Below are 20,528 nucleotides of genomic sequence, written 5' to 3'. Positions count from 1 at the left end.
ATGAAATCAGTTTTCGGCAGGTATCAATGAAGAAATTAACTCTGAAAACATTTTCCGTTTCTTAAAAACTGGCACTGTTTGCTATCTAACACAAATGAAAGATTAAAGATGTTACCTGCTTAGTTAATAAGACTGCCCTTGTATTTAAGCACTGGAGGCAGAAAGACCTGCCATGAATTGCAGAACATTCTGTGTGAGAACTATTACTTTTTAAACGCAAAATACCAATCAGTCAAGATCTACAGCATCACACCAAACAGTCTTCCATGTGTATCTGAATATATATTTCCACTCCTAACACACCAAGCTTTTCCCAGGAGCAATAACTGGACATGTAGCTAGTCGCATGCAGCGAGCGCGCATACCCAGGCTCCCTTACCTGCTCCTTTTTCACCGGGGTGCTGTGGGCTGCCACAGCCGAGAACTGCTCAAGCGCGTTTTGATGCTCCTCGCTCAGCTGCTGCTGCTGGTCCTGCGGCTGCCTCTCTGCCGCCCCTTGCTGCGCAGGGCTCTCCTGCTGATCCTGTTCTTTATCTTTGGACTCAGAGTCCGATCCTGATTCTGTAGTCATGGTTGGTTATTCTGTAAAACAAGGTGAGCAGACCTACTGAGTATGATCTCTGTGAATTTGTAAGCCAGGTTTATAAAATAGAGAAACATCAGGTGCAAAGTTTTAGTCTTAATATGCTCAGCCTTTTCAAGTAAAGTGGCTATTACACTGACCCAACAAGGACCCCTAGGAAAGCTTCCCTGGTGCAAAAGACCAGGTCTAAATGCATCCGTACTGTAAGGAAGAGCGTGTTGCCATAAAATCTTATTCTACATTATAATATATAGACATTAGAGGACTTATGTTCAAGTTAAATGCAGACATACAGTTCTACATAGTTTGTAATTCATAAAAGGAGAGTAACACATTGAGAAAAACTCATGCGATTGAGGGCCCTAAATCCAACACAATTCACTGCAGTTTGGGTTTCTAAACCATGTGGAAACTTTTGAAAACATTAAATCTTTTGTTCTTTACAATGAAGTCAACACGGCTTGAACTCCTCAACACCTGCGCTCCCCTTTAGAAATGGACTCAAGTACTTTTGATGCTTCCAGGCAACACATAGGCCGGAAACATCTGAAGTGGACCCACCAACATCAGTGCAAATGTACAACTGTCCTTAAGCCCAGTTCTGTCCTTTCTGCTTGAATTCACCCACACATATGTCATTTCTTTCTAAGTGCTAGAGCATCCAAAAGAAAAGATAAATACTTCCATTAAGTCATTCTAAGTGTTAGATTTAAAAAAAAGTGAATATGACTTTTCTTGAATTTGAAGAATCTGTTTGAACTTAACTTTGTCCAGTACTAAATCAAAACGAAAATATTAGCAATATTGATGAAAATCTTAACTATTTCAATTAAATAGTTCTGTTATAAATAGATGGTTAGCACCCAATTCTCAAACTACATACAAGCAAACCCAAACTTTAAAAAAATAATGTGATTTTATATCAAAACAAGGATTTGAAAAAGCAGACTCTGTGCCAGTTCAGCAAAGAGAGCACGCTTTTATGTTACTCAAACATTCTTAGTCCTCATGATCTTATCCCTGAGCATTTTGCTTTTAAGCCACTTGAAAACAAACCAGTCTGCTGCAATCTATTTCTGCTCATCATCAGGCCATGATTTCTTTAACCTGGTAACCATAGCTACTATGTAATTATAAGCAGTTCCACTGAATACACATCTGCTAATTCATCTGGTAGGAAGTCACTATTAACTATTAACAACATACACTATGGTGTTTACTAGTAGAAGTAGGTTTATTAAAGATCACAAAAAAATTACAGGCTTTTTTTTTTTTACTTAAATGTTTAATAAACTATATTGCTTGATATAAAATGTTTTAAATGAGGCCAATTACTACTTTCAAACTCATTTACGTATTCCGCACTTTCAAGGCTAAGTTCTCCAGTGAATACATTTCTCCATACAGCAAGCAAGTGCACAGCATTCAGCCTGTGCTCAGCTTCATGTGAGGACACGGGTGCATGTTCCTATCTTCTGCATGCCAAAACAGCATGAGAGAGAAGCAGAACTAGAAAGCATATATGGCAGATTTATGCTTCAGGCCACATTTTCAAAGTCCTAATGTGTGACACACTTGTTTAGGAATACATCTCAAATTTCTACACTCAAGCTGGCACAGTTGTATCAAAAATGCCTTTTAAAATGTATTGTTTAACAAATTGTATTTAGCATCTACAAAAAGCAGTAATTAACTCACGTCTTTTAAAATGTGACAGTCAGAAAGGCATTCACCTAATCAAACTTCAGATGTCCACATCTGAGATGGTCACTTTAAATGTGGAGGAGAAAACCAGACGTTTCAGAGAGCGACTCATCTGACCTATTTTAGATGCCTCCTTTAGGCTGAGATAAATCACATACTAGCACAACTCTGTCCGACTCGCTACAAAGGAAGCCTAAACAAGTTCCTCCGTTGTAGATCAAACAAACCCATCCTCCATTTTCAATTCTATTAAGCCACTCTTTTTTGTACGTTTTAAAAATTAAATTCCAGAACAATGTTAATCTCTCAGAGTTTTGTTTTGCCCATCTGTCAGATCAATGTGGAATAAACCATTCTTCATCTGATCCTATTATGGTTGCCTTGCTTTAAAAGCACGCAGGTCTCCACAAACTTCACAAGTTTTTCCCCCCCACTCTCAAACCATGTTTTGTACAAGTGTATGAAGACATGAAATGCAAATTAATCAAATAATTAATTCAATAAAATCAATTTATTTGATTTTCTTTTTCAGAAAATATGAATTAGAAAGTAAAAAAAACCTAACTTACAGCTACAAAAATCGGTGATCAAACAACACCAACCAGCACATATGACCGATACAAAGTGTAGTACATGGAAGTTGTAGTACAAAGACTTTTTTTCCTCCTCTTAATATGAGTTAGAGCAGTGTAAATAGAAAGCAACTATCATACTTGCTGTTTGGAAACGGTCACCCCAAGTATCTCAAGGCATTAACCTATACAGGATCAGATTGCCAAATTCATACGAATCAGAAGTCTGTGTTCCTTCAGCCGTCATCATTGCGTCTCTGGAAGATCATTTTTGCACCCTATATAGCTTGTTTCCTAATGAACATTTGTATCCTGGCTGTTCGTGAGCATGGAAACACAGCCATTTAAATTAGCCCCATAAAACACAACTTCATGTAGCATGAGATGAAAATAAATTTTACTTTCCTTGCCAGTTATAATTTTGCATCTCAAGGAACAACAAATGTGGTTCTTAACTTCTTCTGGGACATTACCACATGAAGCAGCCTTACAATACTGTGAGTTACTCTCTGGGACTGGTTTTCTCTCCAGTTACACGAGCCCTCGCTGGCTCTAAGAGTGCTTTGTTAGAAAACTTTTTGTGTGTTATCAAATCTTTTAGCATAAGCAATTCCCTGGATACAATATTCCTGTCATTAGTCAGACAGCAGATGGATTTAATTAACCCAAGGCTACCCATTTCCAAATGTCTTTTTTATTTCCCTACGCATACTAATATGTTTAATAACAAATACTGAGAACAAAATACCATTGATTTCATGCTGTTATCTTACAGATGTAAATAGAAGCAAAGCAAACACATTTCGAATCCAACTTCTTACAAACTCCTCGGATGATTGTATTGCTAAGACTTATCTCATTCCATCTAGTGCAGGCTGAAAATACCTAAATTACAAGACAGAAAACAACACTCCTCTCTTAGTGCAAACCAGCAGGTTGCTTTGTCTTCCTCAGCAAACAGCTGCTTATCTAAATGAACTTTGAAAGCATTTCATTTTTTATAAATGGCACAACAATCCTCCTAGGAAGAGGTTGTTGCACTTATTGGAAGAAATAACAGTTATCTTAATAATATTAACAACATAACTATTACTGTACCTTTGTTCATACACAGCAAACCTTACAGAATAGCTAGTAGTGTCTAAACATTTGCCAAACACATATAATTGGCTGAGAATTTCTTATTAGTTTATTTACTATACCTCACTATGTACCAAAATCATGACTTATGTGAATTTCAGTACAGGAAGAAAGAAATCACTTAAGTTCCTTAAACTTTTTCTGTTGCCAGCAAAACCCCTGTATCAAATTCCCCTTTCCAACAAACAGAAAACAAACTAATGAAAAGAAACTAAGAGCACCACTTTATACAAATGAGGTAATACTATGCAAGCCAGATGTGCTCTTGGATAGCTAAGTTTTGGCTTACAACCCAATATTCAAAGATTCCAAAAGATTAGCTGAGTCCAAACTTAACACAGATGCTGCTAATACTGGATAGTCTAAGGTTAAAGTCAATTTGGCTACAGAATCAACCAGAATGAAAATCAAGTCTTGTGATTAAAGGAAAAAAAAAAAAAAGCCAAGAACTAGCTTATTTTAATCTACTACTTAAAAATTAAGTTTAAAATGTATGTATTTTCAGCAGTGTAAAGGTTTAAAATATAAGTGCTTGAGAGCGCTGCAGAGGTATAATTAAGGGAAGATAAACATTAACACACTATCAAGGTATTAAAACACAACTTCAAAAAACTACTTGACATATTTAAAAATACGTTTTATTAGATCAAATCAGAGAAAATAAGTATTTTCATACCCTTACACCCTTTTCATACCCTTACAAAGCAAAGACATTACATGTGGATTGCAAAACTTGCAAACCACTTGTGCAAAAAGCCTATATCCTAAAACCTTCCCACACGTCTAGTCCTTGTTACCTACAGCTACCAACATATAGTGGCTTGGGAGATTACCATTTCCATTACCAATTACTTACTATGGACTTAAAGCACATCATTTCCTTTCCTCCATACGTGAACCAGAATCATGTTGTCCTCAATTAATAATTCTCTGAGCAGGCAAAGCCCAGACTATGTCACCTGGTCCCCTCCAGCAAGTGACAGTCACAATCTACTGTATATATTCATACATTCAACAAGTTGACTTCTTGCCTCCCATTCTATGGGCACAGACCTTCTAGGTTACATCTACTGATCAACAAAATTCACAGCTAATTGACAGCAGAGTCCACAGTTTAATTAACCCAGCAGTCATTAATAAATCTTTATTTATATATAAATACATTCTAGTGAAAATATCTGCTATATTAAGCAAACAGAAATCACATTACAGAAGAAATTGCAAATTAATTCTGAATAAATTGTGATGTTATGACAAAACAAAATTGAACCAAGTATAATTAAATGAACTATACATAGCCACTAACTATTTCCTGTAACACACAGATTAATGATTTACATTTAAATGCTTCTTTGATCTAATTAATTCTCTTTGTGGAAAGTTCTACTTTAATTACAATAATTTCTGAAGATTGTTATAAATCATTGCAGAGGTCCAAATTTGGAAGTTATGTAACTAAATAATGATTCCATACTTCAAAAATAATGTTCCGCATAACGAGAGACATATTTATCCAATAACGATGAGATGCTGCTGAGAAGAGCATATGGAGGACAATATTGCTGCTATGAGCAGTAACAGAAATGTCAATACATGTTTCAAGAAAAGAATACATGCCAGAACGTTGATTTCTAAGATTGAAATATAAACTGTTTTCATCAAACTGCTTGAAGTCTCAGTTCACTTTATTCCAGTTGGGTTCCTTATTAAGAAAACAAAGATTTTTTGTTGATCCCCTTTAATTTAGGTGAGTTTTGCCCTCATGTGCACCTAGGAGGCACCTAAGCCACAAAAGCCTGGTGCTGGGTCCCCAGGAGAGAGGAGAGGCAGGACCTCTGCTGCACTTCGCCAGGAGTTAACACCAGCTCTTTCTTTACCCATCGCCATCCTCTGGCGCCGGCAGCAACCGGAGGCCTTACAGAGGAGGCATCTCCCTGGCATTATGGTTTCTCCAGTGAACACCAACAAGCCAAAGCAAGTGCAGAGATGTGGTCTGAACAGACACGGGTGGAAAACAACCCCAAAAGGGGCAACTGGATGCCCCCTCCCAATCACACACTCCTGTCACCTCTCTCATGCCAGCACCAATGTAATTTTGGGGGGCTGGGTGGCTCAGCTGGGAGGGCTGAACCTCCCCAGATGGGGTCAGGGGAAGCAGCACCCTTCCTTTGGGCATCAGTAGGCACCCTGTCTAACACAGCTGTAAGGCTCTAGTCCAGCAAGTACAACCCTTATACTTTAACTGACAAACACATCGGCTGTACTGAGAGTTTAGCATTGCACCTTAAACATACACACATAACATCAACACAAACCCGTTAGAGTCAGCACATGGAAAAAACATGAGAAGAAAGTCAAAAAAGCAACAACAAGAGAGATGAGAGGAAACCCAGTGGAGAAAGGTGCTGAGCATCAGGAGGAGCTGCCATCGTGCCAGCGCAGCATGCTCTGGGTTAAGCAACTTAACAGATCTGGTGGCACAAGCCATGGGCCCAAGCATTAGTGCAAGAGACTTCAGGGAGGACAGGGAGGTGTTAATAAGCAATAATAAAAAAACGCTGGTTGGAGGTGTTGCAACACATAGCATGAGTTAAAAAATTTGTCTGGCCTTCTAGGAAGGTGCATGATGCAGATTTCTTTAAAACTTCTTGATGAAGAGGAAAGAAAGAAAAATGGAGGCAACATCTGAAGAAGTTATGTAATCCAGAGGAGATGGAGGAGACACTTTGAAACCAACAGACACTCCCTTCAGAGGGGACTAAAAGGCAATGGCAGACTTGAATTACCTGTAAGGACCCAAAACTCCACCACCCCATAGACGCATGCACCTCTCTGGAACCACCACCAAAAGAAAACGCAGATCAGTGTTTCTGGAGAGATTATCCTCCACCTAGCAAGGGTGGGGACAGGAAGCATCAGGAGCTTTTAAATGACAGTGGATGGAGGGGTGGAAATATCAAAAGGGGATTGTACACCAAAGCAGAACCAAGGACACATGACTCAGGCATGAACATAAAAGGCCAATGCCAACATAAAAGGAGACATGAAGATTAGGATGCAAAGTGACTTAACAATCAGCAAGAGATGTGGCAAACAATAAGAAGAGAGTCTATAAATACATTAGAAGGAAAACCAGGACTGTTACTGCACACAGGAAAGGCTGAATTACTCAGTACCTTATTTCACAGCAGCTAGCTGGGATCAGACACTCAGGGCATCTTTCACCTGACGCACACGATGTGCCAGCACAGGCTGGATGGAGTAAGGGAAGAACACAGCAAACACATCAGTAAGCCAGGCGGTTTCAAGTCAGCAGGAACCACTGGAAATGTCCCTACAGTGCTTGGGGAACTACCAGCAATCCTCTCTAAGCCATTAACCACTGCCTTGCAGATGCCAGAGAGGCCAGATAAAGTCTACAAGAAATGAAAGACCTAGCACAGCACCCGATCTTACAAAGGAAAGTAGGGACAGAAAAAGCCAGAAATTACAGTGTACTTTTAATACCAGAGAAGTTACTGGAGCACACTGTTAAAGGATTTCTAATCCTGTAAAAATAATGAAATTAGGAAAAAAAAGCAAAACACACAAAAACCAATCAATACGAATGTATGAAATAGTCACGTCAAACTAGTGTAATGTCCCTCTCGCTCACTCTCACAGAGCATCTGTCCCAGCTGATAAAAAGAAAGTGGTACAGATGACAGAGCCTATCTTTAGAAAGGCTTTTAAAACAGCCCCACATGACTTTTTCATGAGTGAACCACAAAAACAGTTTAAACAACTAAAAGAAAAAAAAAAAAAAGAAAAAAAAGGTGTACAAGTGATTAAAAAACCCCAAACCCTAGCCTACGAACAGTCATCAGTAGCATGATGACAACCTGTGAGAACTTATCGATTTGAGGAATCACAGTCCTCTGAGCATCAGTGAAGGAAAGGAGAGTGTCAGTCACGCTCAGCATCACACTGGGGAGGCTGGGGCACGCTGCTGGCATCCTCACCACGCTTAAAGAAGAGAAAAGCAGTCTGACAGAAACCATATATATGCTGATGTGACTATGTTCCTGTAAGGGTAACGGCAACAGGAGTGGGGACATCAGAAGTGAAAAGTGATGGGGAAGCTATGGGTTAGGCAGCAGGAAGGAAGCAGCATGAAAGTCTGAAGTCACACGTTAAACAAGATGAATTTCAGTCTGGGACATGATGCTGGAGCTATTCTGCCTTCTGCAGCACCAGGGACAAGTATAAAGCATATCGTATTTCAGTTTGGGATTCATATTTTTTGAAAAACTATGCATTAAAGAGTGTTAAGAAGAGAGTAGGAAGAATGAGAGTAGGTTTAGAAAATGTGGCCAGTGGAAAAAGGTTTAAGGAGCTGAATTTGTTTACCCTGGGAAAGGGAATAGAGAGCCGGGAGCTGATAAGAGCCTTGCAATACATACAGGCTTCTTGCAGACAGAAAGTAATCAAGCATTTGCTAATAGTGGAGCAAGAACTTGATTGGCATCAAGTGGTATTTAGAGTAGATGGTATATCAACTATAATGACAGTCAAGAAGACGTTATCTATAGATGTATGGAGTCATCACTGGAGACATGTACAGAGAGCAGCAGCAAAATTCTCTGTTTGTAACTTTATAAAGCATAAGCAATTAAAATTTTTGTTGATTTTTTTACCCCTCCCACTTGGATTGACAACTCTGAATTCACAATATGTATTTATCTGCTGCTTCTTTGGAGCATCTGGATGCACAGGTTACCATTTTTATTTCCTGTTTACCTTTCGTTTCTGTGACTCAGAGAAATTTCCTGGGTCTGTTTTACTCTCTGGATGGGTGGCTTCCCACAGCAAAAAAACCTAGAATCAATGCAATTTCTGCTGCCCCTCCTACACACAAGGTTTATGAAGAGTGTGATGGACCAGATTCCCTAAAGACAACAGATCACCTTTTGGAGGTCATATCACCTAGAGCACCCCAAGGCTACCCTAATTTCTTATCAGGACAAGAAGAACCGGGCCATCATAACCCATTTTGGCTGGTTTTTTTCCCGCCCTGCTGATCCAAGCAGTTTTCCCCATGGGCAGACAGGTATTTACCAGAAGAAGGGAACTTCATTCTCCCACCAAACTCTTTGCACAGATCTCCAGGCACGGGGTGCAGTTGCCACTGCACCCTTCCCTGCACCCAGAGTGGGGGCTGGCTCTGCCCCCCACATCCCCCGGTGCCAGGATTCATCCACCAGCTCCAAAAGAAGGATCACAGCCACTGCTCACACCGCAGTTCCTGCGGACGGCTCCTGTCTGGAAGAAGCCACACACACAAGCTGTCAAACGCACACCTTCTGAGGAGTGCTGGGCATAACTACAGAAGTGCACAGCGATTAAATTCAAGCCTGACTGCTACTTCATTAATTAAAAAAAAGCCCAAACAACAAAAAGAACCAACCAAAAAAAAAACCCACAAAAAACCCCAGCAACACACACAAAAAAAAACCCCAAATGGTAAAAGTAGGACACCTGAGAAACACAAGAAACTGCTGCTTATAACACACTTCAGCAAAACATCCACTCACCAAAAAGCTTTAATCCGCACAAATACTGTGACTGCAGGAAGGTAAGGGGGAGCAGAAGTAATACACAAGTAACTCACTAAGTATGCTGAGAGACAACAGGGAATTACAGGGGGGAGGCAGATGTGAGGAGGAGGAGGAGAAGGAAATGAAGGAAGCACTAATGAAGACTACAGCAACATCCCACAGATGCTGGTCATGAGAGAATTGCATTGAAACACGCCCAACTTCATCCTTTCCTCATCTCAGTTTAAAAAAAAAAAAAATCCAGGCAAAAGTAAACACTGCAAAACCGCTTGTAGTACTGTGATTACAACCGATTGATAAATATTTCATTCAGCAACCAAAAAGGCAAGAAAGAGCCCTCAATGGCACATCCTGATTTTCTGCAGACAAGTGACTTTGATTACTTGGGTTACATTGAGTGAGGTTTTGACCTTTCTGAATTGCTCAGGAGCCAAACGTTCACATGGGGCCCCCTGTGTATCATTCACTATTTAAAAGTTGTACTTAATGCTACAGAGACCGAGTGTGCTTCAGGCATCAGATTGTTAAAGCTCATATTCTCTTATATTGAGCACAAAATAGAATCAATTCAAAATTTTAAAAAGAGAAAAAAAAAAGAGTTGCACAAGTTGCTGACACACGGCAGGTGTGCTACATTACCACACACCCCTCAGGCCAAAACACTGTAACACCTGCGAACAATATTTTTTGTTTCATACACTACCTAAATAGACTGTGCTCCAGTGCTCCCAAGCTGGTGACCCGCTTAACCTCCCAGAAACAAGGGAATCGGATAGGCAAGGTACAGATCAGAGCATCAAGCCCGTCTCCTCCAAGATGGATCTTCCTGCTCCCTCCCACCAGACGTTTATCTTTCAGGTGATGTAAAAGCCTACAAAGCTGATCACAAAATGATGAGCTATAATTTAAAATATCAACATGGTTTTTCTGATTTCCTGGACATCTTACTAACTAAAATTCAGCACAGAAACCAGTTGTTTTTTGCTTTATTTCACTGGGTGGTGCTTGAAAAAGTCAAAGGACTGCTCACGGATGAATCAAACACTCCCCAGCCTATTACCGGCAAAAGCAATGTAGGATTACAATTTGTTTTGCTTTTGCAGTGAATGGATACTTCTTCCCCCATTTTTATGGTTTTGAGGGCATTCTTTTTTACATTTTTGTAGCCTTTTCTCCAATCCGGCATGGTTCAGAGATGGAAAAAAGGAAGCATTTGGGGCAGAGAAGACCCATTTTGCAGTCAGCTGGCTAATGCTCTTCCAGTCAGCCACTGACTTTTCCATCCCCCACTGCTGCTCTGTCCCAGCAAGACACACGTTAGCACTGAGGCCAAGAGCTCTGCTCCCAGCTCCCAGCCCCAGTGTTTTCCATAAACCTGCCCAGAACTGAGCCCTTTAAAAATTTTTTGTAAGGGTGTCATCAATCATTTTTTCTTGGAGGCAGCCGTCCAAGACAGGGTGCTTGAGCAATGGCTTCCCCCGTGGCATCCCCGACCAGTACCCGCTCTCCATCACTGGGAAGCTGCCAGTTTTCTTGAACACTGGATTAAAATAATCAAGAAAACTTTAAACTCAGGCAGACACAAAAGGAAGGAAGAAGTCACAGGCAGCAAAAAAACCAGAGGAACGACGCATGAATCCATACTGGGTCCTAGTTAAATAAAGGCAGCTCTGTGCGAGGAGAGCAATCTTGTTGAGGCCTGGAGCTGAAAGTTCTCCTACTTCATCTTCCTCTTTTTCTTTTTTTCCTCAAGTATCATACTCATTTTACATCCTGTTTTTCAACTTCTGAAGGCATTAAACTGGTCCGATGCAGTAAGGCTACATGATGAGACACCACAGCGTGTTTAGTCATAATAGGTTTTTTTTCTGAAATGGATTATTCACTTCGTATTTAGATTTTAATCTCCTGGGCATTCACGTCAGTTTTGAATGTAAAAAACACCCTGCAATATCAAGTAATAGACTTTCCAGTTTGGAGCACCACATCAGGAAACCACTGGCTCCCCAAACAAATTAAAATCTTGTGAGTCTAAACAACCAAACCCGTGGCATCAGACAGCCAGCTTTTTATACTTGAACTCTTCTGGGATCCCCACGCTCCCCAGTGCTTTAATTACCTGCTACAGATTATAAAAATACCGTTCATTTGGCACCACCAGCTAGCCCGCAACACCCCTACTCCAGGTTATACTGTCACTCCAAAACCATCCTCCCGGCCCTACGCAGATGACAGTGTGCCAGACCATCAACCAGGAGAAACTGCACAGTTCAACATGTCCCCCTCAAAACTCAAGTGCACATACGAGCAGTCAGCCCTGATGCCTCAAAGCCACCCGCTGTTAAATAACACACTGGATGCAAACCAAGACCTACGGATGGTGTGGTAGCAGGGACTTCTAGGAACGAATTGGTCAGAGTGGAAATGCACGGACAACAAGAATATTTATGGCATATCCAGGCATCTGTAGAGTAGAGAGATGTCACTTAAAATCACCCAGCAAGCGAGATTCTCTTCCAGCTTCAGTTACGCTTCGGTTACGTGCTTTAGGACCATTTTAGTTATGTGTTTCCAAAGCATGGGAAGCTGGTGCACATGTCGTCCCAATGCACACTAGTTAAGTCCTGAGGGTCCTTTGCATGATGAGCTCTACAAGGAACTAAGAACAAGCTTTCTGTATCTTCATGTAACATCCCAATAAAGCCAAAACCTTTCACCATCTGTGCAGCTACACTAAACTACGAGGATTTGGACCAGCATCCAGTACAGCCTGACAAAGAAAACAGCTATCTTTAAAGAGGGTCTAACCCTTTTTACCTATCAAACCCTGAAATGCTATACATACAGCTATATAGTAATTACATTATATACTCCTGACCCAGTACTATACTCAAATATGCTGTTTCTGAAGATGGATGTCACCATACTCCTCGACATGTTTGACTATCTTGGACTTAAGACACATAGAAGTGATGGCAGCTCAAGAGAGGACAGAAGGGGTTGAGGCAATGGGGACAGCCAGGTGGCTTGAAGTGCCCCTGCAAGACAGTGGTCAGAAAAAAATGGGGGAGGAAGGGAAGAGGGAAAAAATAAGAAAGCAGAATGTGGTAGTGATGCAGCTTTAATCACAAAAATGAGAGTAAAACGCAATGGACAAACTCTTGCAGCCGAAAGAGGAAGAAAAGCTCTTTGCAGCATTTAAATGAACGGGAATGCAAAAAAGAAAGTCACGTAAATCATTCTAGGCTACTCAACAGGAATTGAGCATTTTAAGAAAATAAAAATCTATTTTGTATCTAGTTGATAATTTGAAAGCAGCAGTGAAGGTAATTAAGCTAGATGTTGCTATTTCCTAACTCAGGAATGAATGATTTTACAACTTGAATTCTTTCCTTCCTCACGTACTTTTCCTTACGTATAGCTCTGCTAAATGTTTGATGGTGTGTTTTTAAGGCTACAAAATACTAATCTGGTAGCTACTAAATAATCCAAATGATCTACCTTAATTTAAGGGAGAATCCTACAATTCAGAAATAAAATGAAAGACTTCAATACCAGACCCTGTTCACTGTGCTGAGTTCCAAACTTGTCTCCTGTGCTAACCATGAAAGTACCCAAATCAGTGAAACAGGTCCATAAATGGCTTTTTCCATCCTTCCTCCTGGCATTGTGCAGGTCATTGTGACAAAGGACCACTGTGCATTGTATCTACTGATTATTTTATGCCAATCCATTTCTTTCAGTATGCTTCAGATCCCAGTGTGTAAAATTCAACTTATTTTACATTACATGGTAGTGTGGGGGGAAAAACCGGTAACTGTCTCTCTTCTTACCGGAAAGATTTGCTCAAAAAGGCATTTATAATTTCAAAGTTTAATTTCTCAAACAATTTTGATAACTTAGTGCACAATTCACCCTTCCCAGGAGCTAATAAGCATGCAGAAAATACATAGAATTACTCCCTACTTCATCATAAATTGTGGTTCAACAACAAAAAATTTCTTCTAGTAGCTATGGCTGATGCTAGACAACAGAGTTGCATTTCATTTCTCCTTCCCCTCTTCTGTTCACTCTGCAGTCTGTTTTCTGTGGGGACAAAAATCATGCCAGTATTCACATGGCCATTACATCTGAACTGAAAAATGAATGAAGTAATCCACCCCCTCCCTGGATGTCATGCGTGCCCTGGGGAAGCAGTGCCCTGCAGCTGGAGTCCAACCCACTCTGCTGTCCATCGCCTTCGCTATATGTATATGTTTCACCACAGCTGGGGCCACAGAAACCTTACCCTGAAGGAATCATTTTTCTAAAGGTTTGCAAAGAGGCAAGAAACCAACTAATCCTTCCCCCAGTTCCAGAACAGCATTAATTATCCCTACAGCAGCAGCCACCAAACTTTGTCAGAGAGATACAGCCTTGCAAGTATGTCAAAAGCACCACCGACAACACAAGCACATCAGATACGTGCTGGACCTTAACTAGGGGGCTTATCGTTTCAAAGTGCCTTGCATACAGACATCAGTGCTTCATAGTCCCCTTCCCAGCTCCCTTTGTCTAAACTCTACCTGGTATATATTTATGTCACCTGTTACTAAAATCCCACAATGGTGAAGTTTCCATGTTCCCCACAGGCCATTTATTTCATTAACTCCCTAGCCTTACTGTTTAGGAAAATTTTCCCAAATGTCTGACCTAATTCTTCCTACTTGAAATGTAGGCACACTCCTCACCCTGACGACAGTGGATGCATAACGTGGCTCTGCAGCTTGCAGACGGCTGCCATTCCCCCCTCAGACCACTCTCTGCCTCTTCTGAAAAGTCCTATTTTTAGCCATCTCTCAGGCTCTTTTCTTTCTCCTCTGTTCTCTTTCCCATCAGTCCACCTCTTCCCCAAGCAATAGCATCCAAATGCTACTTTCAGCTGAAGATCAACTGTGCTTACTGGTGCTGAACAGATTGCAAGGATGGCTTTATGTCTGAAAACAATACTCCTCTTTATACCTCCTGGTAGTAAAGAGTTCAACATTTTCACCATATTATGACACTTACCAGCTTAGTTTTAACCTTTGATCTGTTCATAATCCCACACTGTTTTCTCTAAACACCTATCTAAAGATCTCCCAAGCGGAAGAAAACTATCTTAACTACATTATATCCAATAAAAGGAAAAAACTCCATCTACTAGGTAGATATTATTTGAATTTTTTCATTTTATATTTTAAAAGTTCCCTCTCTTGTGCTGAGTATCATTCAAACAAGTATTTATTAATGTATGAGATCTAGTTTCAGTGACAGAGAGCACATGATTTATATTAGAACAACTGTGGTTCCCTGTATCTGAAGTACATTTGAGCCATTGATACTCTCGTATTTATTAAAATATTACTGAGTACCAATTGGAAACATTTCCAATTTCAGCCTCCATCCACTGCTGAAATACCCACTCCAGAAACAGTCACCTCAGGCCCTGGCAGGTGTTAGGGGCATTAGCAATTTGGCTGGGCTGACCCCTCAGCACGTTTTCTGTAGCAGTTTCACAGGAGCTGAGAACATCTTCCAAAAACCGCAGGAACTCGACGTTCTTGTCCACTTTCAAGAGCCTCAGGGCCATTAAGGTGACCTGAATGGCAGTGCTGGCAGTGTCGTAACTTATTAATAAATTGGGAGCAAGCTCACATCTGCTAGGAAAGGAAAGTCTAGTCTACCCCATTTTACGGTCTCTAGCCGAGTCAAGCACATTAAAATATGTATTACTTCTGTCTACCTGTCACTTCCTGTAATATGCTTAGGTGAACCCATGGCTGCAAGCCAGAACCCAAACTGTTTCAACACTAGCAGTGCTGCTGGGGAAAAGTTATTTGCAACAGAAGTGTCAGGTCCCTTTTGGTATGCTGGCAAATGTTTGCCTCAACCCTTACTGAACCAAAAGTTAAATGGTGAGAAAAGACTGCTATTTCAGGTTAATCTGGGCATCTTAATACACTCACGAAATGAACTACATACTATGCCTCGCCAATAAAAAATGGAAAATCATAAGACTGACTGAGGCTGATTCCTTTAACCTATATTTTAAGAACAGTTTTGATATTGATAACTTAAGAGGGAACAAAGCCCCAACCTATGTTACCCCACTAAGGAGAACATCTGCTCTTCCTATTCCTGGTACCAACAGTAAACGTGCCATGGGGACACGATGCCAAGGAATGGGCTGACAGGACAATATAGGATACCATTTCATTCAAACCAGTTGCTAGACAATGGCTGGCATTCAGATGACTGAAAACTTGCAAAGAAGCCAGTTCAAGCTGGATTAAGTAAATGCAAGTGTGGACTTGGATATTTAGGAGTTCTTAAGAAGAAAAGCAGCTAGCAATATTTCAGGGTGGGGTTCTGAGACTTTTTTTTGTGTCTAGTCCATTAGTACTAAATAAGACCAGAAACATGGCAAGATCCTTTGTGCCCAGAACTGCATCTAAACCTCAGAATTACAGCTGTAATTAATGGGCTTTCCAAGCTGGGGGGAAAAAGAATCAACTGGGGAGAAAAACTAAACCAAAACAACACAAAAAAACCCAACAGCCTGCAGCCTGAGCAAGTTAAGGACTTCTTCTCTTGCTTACACATACACACTCACACGCAAGCATACAATAAAGGGCAAAATTCCCAAAGCAAACATACTGGAGACTCTTCCCTGTTTCACCCCATTTGTAATCTTTTACGGTCTGTTAAAAGCATGCTGCCTTCAGGAAGATGAGGGTTCTTTTTATTTCTTGTTATTTCATCTACAGTTCAGCACGTTGCTTGACCTACACTGACATAACCTTAAGTAAAACAGGTTCAAGTATGCAGTTTCACCATCCCTAAAGTAAGCCGTATTTTACTAGGGTTTTCCCTCTTTTCTCTCCCTCTGTTCACACTTCAGAAGAGAGGAAATGCCTGCTGTGAATTCTTGTCCAGCACTTTAAATACCACATGAAGAGCTTTCTTTTCATTGCCAGAGAGCTTCCCAAGGACCATAAGCCCTCCAAGAAAGAGAGGTGTAAATACCTTTTGTCCTTCCCTGGCGAGCGGGAAGCAGTTGGGCTAGAGAGGGAGCCAGCAGCCCCTGCGTCCCAAGGCACCCACCCAGCGCTGGGTGTTGCCCGAGCCCCCTCTACCCAGGCTCACATGAGCGAGGACAGAAAACACCATTGGTGGGATAACCAGCCACTCCACCACCAACTAGTTCCAGCTGTAACCAAAATCAGCAAGTACCCAAAAGCTACCAACTTTTAGTATGAAGATCACACAGTTATTTTTCAAGCAGCTGGCAGTACTACCCTACACACTGCAGCCATACACTCATTATGGCTGGTCATGTTGAATTATACGTGGAAAGGCTGAATTACTACTACCTTTTTGCAACAACCTCGGTGTTGTAACATCCAGAAGTCTCATATGGGACAGTTCTGTAGCTTATTAAACTAGACACATTTTTGTGCTCTACAAGCTTTTAATTGTCAAGGAAGATTCATAAATCTATGAAATGTATTATAAATAATGCCACATGTTCAAATTAGTTTGATTTTATGGGGAAGACGATTCCCTTAGTTTATTCCTTTAACACTCAGGCCACAGCAGTCTGTCAGGTACAGCAGATCTGTTACTGCAGCTGAATGAAAGGCAATCTTAAAACTCACATCCAACGGGGATAAATCCAAACTTCTCCATATATGCTATTAGCCTTCAACATAAGAATAAAAACTTCACCAAGCCCCTAATGAGTGTCTGTTTTAAACACTTCAAAACAAAAAAAGGTGGATTTTTGGTCTTCTTTTTTTGGTTGCTTTTGGGTGTTTGGGGTTTTTTCTGTTGGGTGGTTGACTGGTTGTTGTCTGGTTGGTTGTGGGTTTTTTTTTCCCCAAAAAGATGGCTCATGTTATCATTCATTGTCCTCTCAGAGGATGACCTCTGGTTGCTGTAGTGTGTTAGAAAGAAGATTCATTAAGTCACATATGCACTTAGCAAGCTTAAGTCTGAATCACATTCCCGTCTAACTCTCATTCAAACAAAATGTATAGCATGAAAAACCTGTGCCATAGAAGAAAAAAAAAAAATATTTTCAGACCAGAGCAAATGTACCTCAATGAAAAAACCTAAACTCACTCCTGAGAAAAATGACAGAAAGGGAAGAATGATTCCGCCTTAACACTGTATTGGCTATAACTGTCCTAGCAATTTGCACCATTGCTTATCTCAGCAGTGGTGCCTGATCTGTACAGTAGGGTTTATAGGTACCCTAAGAGGGTGTAGAACTATTTCCCAATTTACACACTTTTAAAGGCAAAAGGATCTGGAATTTTCCCTCAAACTACCAGTGTGGGTTTGCAACATGAGCTACAGCGTGCTTACAACTCTCACACTTGGTGGCATGGGTTTTCTAACTCGTTTTAATCAGCGTGCTGTCTGGGACCAGAGTAAAGCCAGTGCAAAGCATGTGGATGTCAAGTCCTCAGCCCCTAACATTTCACTGTACGGATCTCCTCCTCTCAGGCCAATGCCCCTTGCCTAATGCAGACGTGGGTGCGTGCTTCTCTCCTGGTTTATATTTATCCCTGGCCCAGGTGCTGTTTTCCAACAGTGAACACAAGCTCGTCCATGCTGAGGGCTCTGAAACAAAGGCAGTAATTTTTTCCCCCTCTCTACACACACCTCCCCATGTGTGCGAGCCATTAAAATGATTTCATACAAACCAGGTTCACATGTCAAGGAACAAGTGACCCGGAGTTTCTGAATGTTCAAAGTCAGCATATGTTTGGCCCTACACTTTATTTATGTTCTATATGTACTTTGCCTCCCTGAAGCCTACAGCAAACAGCTGTCATTAACATTCACCCCTTCTGCTAACACTTTCCTTAATCCCTAACTGACTTTCCAGCCTATAATTAAACTTTCCAGCTGCCACACTCAGAGATGGCACCAATATCCATCATTTGCTTCTAAGCAGTCCCTAAAAAGCTCTTTTTCCAGTTTCTAAGACCATGGGCTAGGACCAGAGCCTCTTACTCTTACAAGTTTTAGGCTAAAAACTTCCTATTCACTTACAAATTGTCCCCCCTTTTACTAGGGAAATTAAATGGCCAAGTAGTATTATCTTAATAATTAAACTAATACATTTTTATAGTGCCTATAGGTGGAGTGCAAAGAGCTTGAAAACTGATGGTTAAACACTGTAAGTGCTTCCACACTTTGCATGGAAAATACACTGAAAAGAGCTGAATAACCACCATCACCTACAAAGCTGTTCAATCCAAGCCCAAAGCTTAAAGAGCAGCTCTGAGATGAAAGAACTAAGATTTGGAAAGACCTTCTGAATAAATGTAATGAGGGACCAAACATCTTACTTTAGATTGAAACAGTAAATTGGGGTTAGCACTTCAATCTTGAAAATCTGTTTTTCACATTCATGTAAATGATTACTTGGACAGTAGAGATGGCTGGCAACATTTTTGTCTGATGTTATTGTTACAGTGTTCAAGACGATCTGATATTTTATGAGAAAATTACTGGCTTCACAGTTGAAAAAGGAAGGGAGAAGATGTCTGAAGCAAACACTGTATTTTTTGGTAACACGATATAACGTGACCCTGAGGCAGCTGAACACAACAGGTCAGGGCTGCGGGACACCCAGGGCATACACACCGTGGGCTTCAGGAGAACGACAATCCAGAAGCTCTTCAGATCCAGGACAAGAAAATCCCACTAGACAGCCACAAACCCGTGTTACTTTCATGAGCCCCAAATGTCTGGGACATCTGCTGAACCTCTCAGTCCACAAAGCTCCCCCACCCCGAACCTGAAAGCTGGATAACCACACACGGCATCCTCAGTCCTACAGCTCTGCAACTCTGTGCACCGCAAAACAGGATCCAATGTCCCCAGATATTATCTGTTGTAGCGTAGAGCAACATTTGCTCAACTGCCAAAGCACTATCATTACAAACATTGAGTGGGCTTCATTCGTAACACAACTGGCGAGTGTCCACCGGCAATCCCAGCAGCACACCAGCCTGCAGCAATCGCGTTGTCACCTGCTGATGAAGACACGGGGATGTTTGGGGTCAGTCACCTCCGTGTCTCCTCTTAACGTGTTTAGGAGTTGCAGCATGCTTTGGCTTTGCCTTTTGCCTCACGTGGCAGAGATAAATTGAGCGCTTGGATCCAGCCTTCACGTTTTAGAAACTGCAGGCTGGTTTCACAGGGGATGAAGGCTGCAGCCTTGATGAAAGTTATCTGCTATTTAAACAAAGTGGGGTACCTTCAGGAAAGGAACGCATTTGTTTTCAATTTTAGCCTGTTCGTTGAGGTTATCAATTTAACATTAAGGTTTTAATGTTGCAAAATATTGCAATAACTGCGCAGGATTTATCAGCTACTGTAAGGCTATTTTGGAGGGCTACAAGCAGATTAATCATTCAGGTTTTGTAAAGTCTAAAAGCATCACTGCTCAGTGAAGAGATCGTAACAGACAGGTGCAAAAATTCAAAGTTTGGACAGCTATGGCTTGTTCCTAGAGGCAAGGCAAGGAAGGTCAACATTTTAAGTGGATATTAATACACCTTCAGTTCTATCTAAACTCTAGGTGAAACTTTTCTCCCTCCTTATGTTAAACACATAATTTTAAAGGTAAATTTTTGAAGAGTATACATAACATGCTTAAGCTTCAAATACGTATGGTTTGAGAGGTTAGGAGAATGCAAAACCAGTGTTTCATTGAAAACTGTTTGTCATTTTTAATCACAGGATAAGTCTTCAAGAGGTGTGGCTGATGCAATTTAAATTTTCACCTGACAAATTGAATTATTAATCTTCACAGCACCTACAACAAAGGATGAAGCGGAGCAGTCAGTTACCAGCCCCAGGAGCTACTACAGAACAAGGTGGGGAAGCAGC

The 20,528-nt window shown here is 40.9% G+C and overlaps 1 protein-coding gene across 16 annotated transcripts in view; it reads right to left on the bottom strand.

Annotated features, from left to right (window-relative positions):
• The window catches only part of EPB41L3 (erythrocyte membrane protein band 4.1 like 3), a 96,992-nt gene that overhangs the window by 66,368 nt on the left and 10,096 nt on the right, over positions 1 to 20,528 (bottom strand). For all 16 annotated transcript variants that reach the window (XM_074878658.1, XM_074878702.1, XM_074878677.1 and 13 more), the window contains exon 2: positions 380 to 582. In XM_074878658.1, the coding sequence (XP_074734759.1) occupies positions 380 to 571 (192 nt within the window). In that variant the 5' untranslated portion in view covers positions 572 to 582. The remainder of the gene's footprint in view (positions 1 to 379; positions 583 to 20,528) is intronic.

Source organism: Strix uralensis, chromosome 1 (assembly GCF_047716275.1).
Source record: "Strix uralensis isolate ZFMK-TIS-50842 chromosome 1, bStrUra1, whole genome shotgun sequence".
NCBI classification, from domain to species: Eukaryota; Metazoa; Chordata; class Aves; order Strigiformes; family Strigidae; genus Strix; species Strix uralensis.
This window is presented reverse-complemented; position numbering and strand designations above follow the sequence as displayed.